This window comes from Nerophis ophidion, linkage group LG14, assembly GCF_033978795.1.
Source record: "Nerophis ophidion isolate RoL-2023_Sa linkage group LG14, RoL_Noph_v1.0, whole genome shotgun sequence".
NCBI classification, from domain to species: Eukaryota; Metazoa; Chordata; class Actinopteri; order Syngnathiformes; family Syngnathidae; genus Nerophis; species Nerophis ophidion.
The window spans coordinates 26,639,713-26,648,364 of record NC_084624.1 but is presented as its reverse complement, the minus strand read 5'-3'; the positions used below and the strand labels follow the sequence as shown (position 1 = coordinate 26,648,364).

Below are 8,652 nucleotides of genomic sequence, written 5' to 3'. Positions count from 1 at the left end.
ATAAAATGACTATGCAGGCAAAATAGTTGTATCCTACAAATGGCACTGCTGAGTAGTTGGATATGTTTGTGTTCTGATTGGATTCTGATAGAGAAAATGGTGGAAAAACAACACTGGCCCGAAATGTTTGCACAGTAGTTTATATTATACATTCAAACAAACAATGGAACACAGAAAACATCAGATACACAAGAGTAAATAATAATAATAAATAGAATATATGTTGGAAAAAGTAAAAAAACAACAACTGTAGAGGTGATCTGAGGTAGACAAATGTAAGAAGAGGCCATGTCAGAAGAAGCTGGCAGGCAGCTCGGATGAGCCTTGATTTGTTTGCGTTTGGCCAACGTGCACATACTTGCGGTGCTCAAAGTATCCCCCATTGAGGAAATGAAGATGCTTTCAGACAATGTCAACATGTTGCATGAATGAGCGGCTGTGTTGTTTGGTGGTGGCGTGCACCGCCGCGATCCACATTTGAAAGAAAGAAAGAAAAAAAAAAACCCTGAAATGGGCTTGGCAGGACCGTGGAGCTGTGGTTTGTGAGGAATGGAGTTATTTAGTCAGGAATACAAATGTAGACAGTGCTGCCCTATTTACAATTGAACAGGGGAAAAACAGCAAAACTTAAAAATCTGTTGAGAATATACAAGGAATGAATAAATAAATCTTCGTACATAAAATAATTTACAATTCCTGCATGAACGTGTTAGTGGGTGACTTCCTGGTGACATTCGGCGTCACCGGGGAGCTCGCTGGCTCCTGGGATGACCTTCCCGTTCCAGGAGGAGACGCACCAGCAGCGAGCGGGTGGTCCGACCAGCGATGACTCACACTGAGGACGGAGGAAGATTGGATAGAGCTCAATTCAACGTTCTCGGTGATGAAAGTGGGGTCGGGGACCGGGGCATTACCTGCTTGGCCTTGTAGAAGCCGTGCTTATCACAGTTTGGGAGGTAGAAGGTGGTGAACTTTTCCCCCATGTTCTGCTGGGCGCTGGCTATGACCTCCAGGGCGGCATGGAGCTCGATGTGGCAAGGGCCCTGTGGAGAAAGCGGGCAAGTTAGTGACGGGAAGGTAAAATATATATTTTTTTTTTGTCCTCTCACCTGCTGCACCAGCTTGTTCCGAATGGCGTTCACTTTGGCTTTGAAGCTCTCCTGGGGCTCGGCTGTGTCCCCGAGAAGGTACTGCAAAGAGCTGTGGTCCGAGACCCCTTCAGTGTCCTCTGAATAATAAAACATTTGATTTGTAACGCACTTTAAATGGCATTATTATTAAATATATTTATTTTTACTATTATTATAGTATGCCGAGACTACCTTGGGCCAGCTCCTCAGTGCAGACCCCCAGGCCCCGTGTCAGAGCGTGCAGAGGCCTGGCTTCCCCAGGTCTGGGCGTGCAGCGCAGGCCCTCAGCGCAGTGGGCCGTGTGCACCCCACAGGAGTTCCCTCTCTCTAGGGCGCACGCCATGCAGCAGCCACAGCCGGGCTCCCTCAGCACCTGCCTGCAGTCGGCGGGGACGGCGGGACACTCGTTCAGTTTCTCCTGAGTGCATGGGGCGCAGCGGATGGGCTCCGGTCCAAGCACCGGGGACGACATGGCCGCCGCCGCCATCAAAGCCAGCAATGGCAGCATCTTCTGGTGTAATCCACACATCTTTGGGTTTCTTTCTCTGCCGGTCTCCCCGGCGTGCAGTCCTATTTATGCCTCCGCGGAGGGCGTTACTGATTGACAGGACGCCTACACGTATAAAATATTTGTGACAAAGCCGCGGTAAACAGTATTGACCCCGCTTGACGTGCGCGGCTGCGGGTTCACAAGGTCTGCCGTCAATATTGACTTTGGAACAAAACGATTGGCGAGCAAAACAAGCTTGTTTAGGGCGGCCACTGACTCATCTGTGATGCTCGGGTCTTGTTAAGAACATGTGTTCATCACGATCAAAAGGTTGTTTCGCCACTAATCAGCGTTTTTATCCTGTTTTGACACCCAAAACCTTATTTGTTCCTTCCGTCTCCTTGGTGACGGCTCATCTTATCAGGCCGGGAGATAAACAAGGCCATGCATTGCATAACTCTCCCCCTCCAGCTAGTAGGATCATAACATGTTTGTCTGAAGAAAGCCATCAGTAATTGGTCGCTTCCTTCGGTGTAGTATTTGTGGTAAGTGGCACACACCTTGATACAGTCAGACGCACAAACAACACTCGTGCTTTGAACCCCGGTCTCTTTTCCAAGCCGGTGTAAACATGTGTTCAATATGAACTAAACCATGTTGTCCCTTTCAGACATGATATCAATAAAGTAGTGAGATAGTCCAGTTATTTTGGACCTTGAGAGGGCTAAAGCAGGACAAGGCTTGAAGCCAGGTAGATGACTGAACTAAATTTTGGACCACTGCTGGCGACACAGGTCCCACTGACCCGCTGAATCATTGCTGACCTGGTGGACCAAACACTACAAGATAACCTCTTTCCAATTGCTTTGTGTATATTTTGATGTACAGAGCTGCCAAAAACCATGACATTTTGAAAACAAACTATCTTGGGTGACACTTATTCCAAAAGGAGACACATATATGCACCTTTGTCTTAAATTCAAGTTGATATGACGGTCAGTTTGTTTTACACTGATTCAGTTTTGATTTTCTTTCCGATCCCAAGTGAAATTCAGGTTGGTATTGGCGATACCGAGCCGATATGTTGTGCAAATATACAGTAAAGGCCAAAGGTTTGGACACACCTTCTCATTTAATGAGTTTTCTTTATTTTCATCACTATTTACATTGGGGCAGTATAGCTCGGTTGATAGAGTGCCAGCAACTTGAGGGTTGCAGGTTCGGTTCCCGCTTCCGCCATCCTAGTCACTGCCGTTGTGTCCGTGGGCAAGACACTTTACCCACCTGCTCCCACTGCCACCCACACTGGTTTAAATGTAACTTAGATATTGGGTTTCACTATGCAAAGCGCTTTGAGTCACTAGAGAAAAGCGCTATATAAATATAATTCACTTCACTACATTGTATATTGTCACTGAAGGCATCAAAGCTATGAATGAACACATGTGGAGTTATGTACTTAACAAAAAAAAGGTGAAATAACTGAAAATATGTTTTATATTGTTGTTTCTTCAAAATAGCCACCCTTTGCTCTGATTACTGCTTTGCACACTCTTGGCATTCTCTCGATGAGCTTCAAGAGGTCGTCACCTGAAATGGTTTTCACTTCACAGGTGTGCTTGAAGCTCATCGAGAGAATGCCAAGAGTGTACCAAACAGTAATCAAAGCCCTGCCCCCGAAGCTCCTGGTTTTTCAGCAATTGAACATGCAAAAATTTGCACCCCAAAAAAAAAAAGGCACCATTTAAATGTGTTTTAGTGTTTAAAGAATTGACAAATGATCCACAGAGTTTACATAAATACATACCCCATTCATCCAAATGAATTACTATGTGTGTTTCAGTCACTATGTTATTTAGTCACTACAGTAATTACGACTTGTGTTCACATCCACAGGAACACATGGGTAAGCATACTCTATACAGTACTTACAACCTTACTAGAAAGGGACAAGAGGTATAAAATGGATGGATGGATGGATAGTGTTTACTTCACAGCCACAGATGATTCATTAAGTTATTTACCCATTACTTGAGCATTTTTGCTTGGATGGCTCTGACATGAGCCTTCCGGGAAAATTTCTGAGCAGCTTGCTCTTTAGTTTTTGTTTCAATTAATCAATCAATGTTTATATAAATAGCCCTAAATCACAAGTGTCTCAAAGGGCTGCACAAACCAAAACGACATCCTCGGTAGAGCCCACATAAGGGCAAGGAAAAACTCACCCCAGTGGGACGTCAGTGACAGTGACAATGATGACTATGAGAAACCTTGGAGTGGACCGAAAGCAATGGATGTCGAGCGGGTCTAACATGATATTGTGAAAGTCCAATCCATAGTGGATCAAACAAAACGGTAAGAGTCCAGTCCAAAGTGGATCCAATATAGTAGCGAGAGTCCCGTCCAAAGTGGAGCCAGCAGAAAACCATCCCAAGCGGAGGCGGATCAGCAGCGTAGAGATGTGCCCAACCGATACACAGGCGAGCGGTCCATTCTGGGTTCCGACTCTGGACAAGCGGTCCATCCTGGGTCCTGACTCTGGACAGCCAGTACTTCATCCATGGCCACCGGACCTGCGTTCCCCTCCTCCACAAGGGAGAGGGGGACAGAGGAGAAAAAGAAAAGAAACGGCAGATAAACTGGTCTAAAAAGGGGGTCTATTTAAAGGCTGGAGTATACAAATGAGTTTTAAGATGAGACTTAAATGCTTCTAGTGAGGTAGCATCTCGAACTGTTACCAGAGTACTGGAGCCTGAATGGAAAACGCTCTATAGCCCGCAAACTTTTTTTGGGCTCTGGGAATCACTAATAAGAGTCTTTTGAACGCAGATTTCTTGCCGGGACATATGGTACAATACAATCGGCAAGATAGGCTGGAGCTAGACCGTGTAGTATTTTATGCGTAAGTAGTAAAACCTTAAAGTCACATCTCAAGTTCACAGAAAGCCAGTGCAGGTGAGCCAGTACAGGCGTAATATGATCAAACATTTTTGTTCTTGTCAAGAGTCTAGCAGCCTGTAATAATACGTTACAGTAATCGAGACAAGACGTAACAAACCCATGGATAATGATCTCGGCGTCACTAGTGGACAAAATGGAGCAAATTTTAGCGATATTACGGAGATGAAAGAAGGCAGTTTTAGTAAAATTCTTAATGTGTGACTTAAACGAGAGAGTTGGGTCAAAGATAATACCCAGATTCTTTACCGAGTCGCCTTGTTTAATTGTTTGGTTGTCAAATGTTAAAGTTGTAATATTAAATAGAAGTCGGTGTTTAGCAGGACCAACAATCAGCATTTCTGTTTTCTTGGCGTTGAGTGGCAAAAAGTTAGCGGACATCCATTGTTTAATTTCATCAAGACACGCCTCCAGCTGACTACAGTCCGGCGTGTTGGTCAGCTTTAGGGGCATCAGCATAACAGTGAAAGCTAACACCGTATTTGCGTATGATGTCACCTAGCGGCAGCATGTGGATGCTGAAGAGTGCAGGGCCAAGGACCGAACTTTGCTTTAGTGGACTATGCCTTGGATTGTATAGCCAATTTCTGGTCTTTTTGACTCCCTCTCCACGTCTAACTACTCCAAATGCAAAAATCATAAAGAGTACAAAAATGTTTATTCTATTAGCCAACTTCCTTAATCTGAACGGCCATTTGTGATTTACAGCATGAAATAAATATATTGCAGTCATGTTTGTTTCAAAATGATTCAACAATTCAATGTCAAAATATAAACAGTAGAAATAATGGACAAAATGTCTTTTTCTAAAACGGCAATAAAAATTAAATGTAGCATTTAGGCTATACTGTAGCAAAAGTCATCACATGTCTGTCACAACTATGTGTGTTCTTAAATGTGTATTTCACGTCTTCCATGTCGAGATCAGTTTTGATATGGGCTTAAACAAATAAAACGAATGTGTTGGGCATTGTTTCATCCAGACGCATACATTTGTCCAAATGTGGCCAAGTATACGCATTGTGTGTTTCCTGGATGTCGTCTACATCAGTGGTCCCCAACCTTTTTGTATCCGCGGACCGGTCAACGCTTAATAATTTGTCCCGGGTGTCCTTTTTTTTTCGTTTTTTCTTCTTTGTCATGAAAAGGGGACGTTTTTGTCATGAAAAATGGAGTTTTTTGTGGTTGGTGCACTATTTGTAAGTGTATATTGTGTTTTTTATGTTGATTTAATAAAATAATATATATATATATATATTTTTTTTTTAATAAAAAATTCTTCTGTGGCCCGGTGGTTGGGGACCACTGGTCTACATCACTAAAAGAAAAATCTTAGGAAAACAATCCCTTTGCCATCTTCCACTAGTTTTTTAAAATACCGTATATTACCAAATAGTAGCCCAGGCGTTTATTTCACAAAATCATATTTGGAGACGGGCGTTTAAAAGAAGCAGGCGGTTATTTGCACAAGGCTTTTATTTATTTTTGCACCAGGCTGCACCAGGCCATTATTTGGTTGCAATGGTTACTGTCCAGTATTTTTTTTTCGTATAAAAAACTTTAAATGTAAAAGCTATTGTAAACATACAAACAAAAAAAACAAGACTATCAAAAGACAAATGATCAACAAGGCCTCAACATAGCAGTAAATTGCAACAATTGTCAAATAGAATACCAATACTGAATGTGAGGTTTTTATTTCCCTGCCTTCTTTTTTGTTGTGATTTGTTTCCTCAGCTCGTCAGCCTCCAGCGAGGGGCGGACACTAGACACACCTGCAACCATTTTCGACCGAGGAGTATATAAGCTCGTCACCCACAACTGGTCCTTGTCGGTTAATGTTTTATCCTGCACCTCCTACGTGCATGTACCCGCTTCGCCCCGTCAGACCGGTATGTTGACTTTCCTTATTCTGGTATTTCCTAACCTTGTTGTATTTTGTTTTCTAGCCTCCCTGAGGCAGTGGAGACTTTTTCCCAGCGCGCTAGTGTGTCCCGGCTTTTCCACTGCCAACCTCTGAGGAACTGGCTTCATTTAGTTTTCATGGTGTGCATTTTCTGCCCCATCGCTTTTTGTTGCACTTTTTGGACTGATTAAATGTATTCCCTTTTGTTATTCAAATTTGCCTCCCGTCTCTGCATCCCAGGGTCCCCCCTTGACCAGTTCCTAACAACTGAAAATAAATAACGTTTTTAAATAAAGCAGCCTATCGGGAAAAATAAAATTATGGTACCAAGTACTCAAGTATAAAACCCACCATCAAAACAGAACAATAATAGTGTCACTTAAATAAAATAAAGGCGACAATATTCCAAGTTTTAAATAAAGCAGCATACAGGAAAAATAAAATTATGGTAACAAGTTCTCTATAAAACCATCAAAACAATAATACTGCAGCAAACGCAACCCCTAATGAACACTCAAACCCACTCATCATCCTCCTCCTCCCCTTCTTCCTCCTCCTCTTCCTCCCCCTCCTGTCCCTCACCCCCCTCATCATCATCCTCCTCTTCAATCACAAGTTCATTGAGGAACTGCTGTTCCTCATCACTCTCCTCTTCCTGAACCACAGCAGCACCCTGCTGTCTATCCCTCAACAGTATCTCTCTGCCTGCCTGACATGGCTGTCCCTCGTTGAGGCAGTAAAGGAGCTGGTCCTCACTCCCATCAGCTGCCACCGTCAGCCCACACACCTTGTAGGATACCAGAAAGCAACAATCAGCCATGGCTACTGTTTGCAACACACGCACACACACACATACACACAGCCAGCCAGCCTACCTTGAATGAGTTGATCAGAGTGTCCCGATCCAGAGCATCCCAGGGTCCCAGGACCCAGTCGACCAGGAGGCGGCGGGAAGGGGCTCTCAGGTTCCCTGACTTGGTGTAGGTCTTGTCTTTATCACCAGCCATCCAGTTATCATTGTAGTCACGGAGCTGCGCTTTGAAAGGACCATTCCACACAACATCGGGGGCCTGCAGGTACTTTGTGCAACCTCCAGATATAACAGCTATTGTAAGGTTGAAGCCCCTTTTGAGCTCTGCCTTCGTGGCTTCGCTGATATGGCATCGGTACGAGTCCCATGCAAGTAGCCTCGGTCCTAAGTGAAATTTCCCCACTGCCCTCTGGAGCCAATCCTTTGTCAGGTCATCATTAAACCAGCCATTCTTGGAGGAAACTATGATCACCCCGGGGATGCTCTGCATAGCCTTTACATCACGGACAGCACCTTTAAACACAATGTAAGGCTTCAGCTTTGTCCCGTCTGCTTTGGCTGCAAGAGCCACCGTGACGCATGCCTTCTCGTGGCCGGTGGTTTTGAGGCAGATGGAGCGGGCACCCCTCTCATTGACCGTACTAAAACCAACCATGTCAAACCAGACGGCTGTTTCATCCATGGCGATGATATTCTTGGGCTGGATTTTCTTGTCTGTTTAGTAGAGAAAACGAGGATGTTGACAATCTTCTCGACGGGAGCGTCCTTCTGTGCAACAGTTGTTCTCCTCCTGAGGGTAAAGTTGTTCCGACGCAGGAATCGATTAAGCCAGCCACTCGTTGCACCAAACACCACCTCAGTGTCTCTCGTGTCACTCGCTGTGACATACAACTCCTTGGCCTTAATGCAGATCATTTTGCGGGACACACGGTGGTTCAGTTCCTGAAGGTGATGTATCCACTGACACAAATTAGCATCAAGCTCGTCGCTCACTTCCTTCCTACCTCCGCCAGATAAGCGAGCCCGTTTTCCATCGATTACCGACTGAGATAGTAGTTAACCCTTTTTTTGTTTCCATTCGCGTACATGTTTTGGGTCAACGTTAAACTGCCTGGTCGCTGCCAAACCAGAATTCTGCTCCGCATACTTCACAACCGCTAGCTAGAACTTTAAGTCAAACTTTCTGTTCTTCTTCCCCCTTATAGTATTCCCGTCCATCAGTTGTTGTGTGCCGCTATACATGGGCTGTTATTAGGAATAGGCGTTTAATTCACAAAATGGGCTCAGACCCCGGGCGGCTATTAAGACATGGGCGGTTATTTGCTCAAGGGCGTTAACTTGGTAATATACGGTATAT

The 8,652-nt window shown here is 44.4% G+C and overlaps 1 protein-coding gene across 2 annotated transcripts; it reads right to left on the bottom strand.

The window, feature by feature from the left end:
* Positions 1–124: 124 nt before the first annotated feature.
* On the bottom strand, positions 125–5,287 carry LOC133568379 (insulin-like growth factor-binding protein 1). Of its 2 annotated transcripts, XM_061920278.1 has the most exons (4): positions 1,323–3,324; positions 1,110–1,228; positions 915–1,043; positions 125–835 (listed from the first exon to the last, which is right to left on the bottom strand). In XM_061920278.1, exons 1-4 carry the CDS (start codon positions 1,657–1,659, stop codon positions 710–712), a joined length of 711 nt encoding a protein of 236 aa, XP_061776262.1. In that variant the 5' UTR covers positions 1,660–3,324; the 3' UTR covers positions 125–709. The 2 variants fall into 2 exon arrangements, with proteins under 2 accessions (XP_061776262.1, XP_061776261.1); XM_061920277.1 differs by having other exon boundaries at positions 915–1,228; positions 1,323–5,287.
* Positions 5,288–8,652: the final 3,365 nt, after the last annotated feature.

Bases quoted from the DNA above. Each gene is read 5' to 3' on its own strand.
- LOC133568379 (XM_061920277.1), bottom strand. From the start codon at position 1,659: ATGTGTGGATTACACCAGAAGATGCTGCCATTGCTGGCTTTGATGGCG. The intron at 1,229-1,322 runs GTAGTCTCGGCA...TTTATTATTCAG, and splicing joins CACTGAGGAGCTGGCCCAAG to AGGACACTGAAGGGGTCTCG. The intron at 836-914 runs GTAATGCCCCGG...CTCCGTCCTCAG, and splicing joins GCTTCTACAAGGCCAAGCAG to TGTGAGTCATCGCTGGTCGG.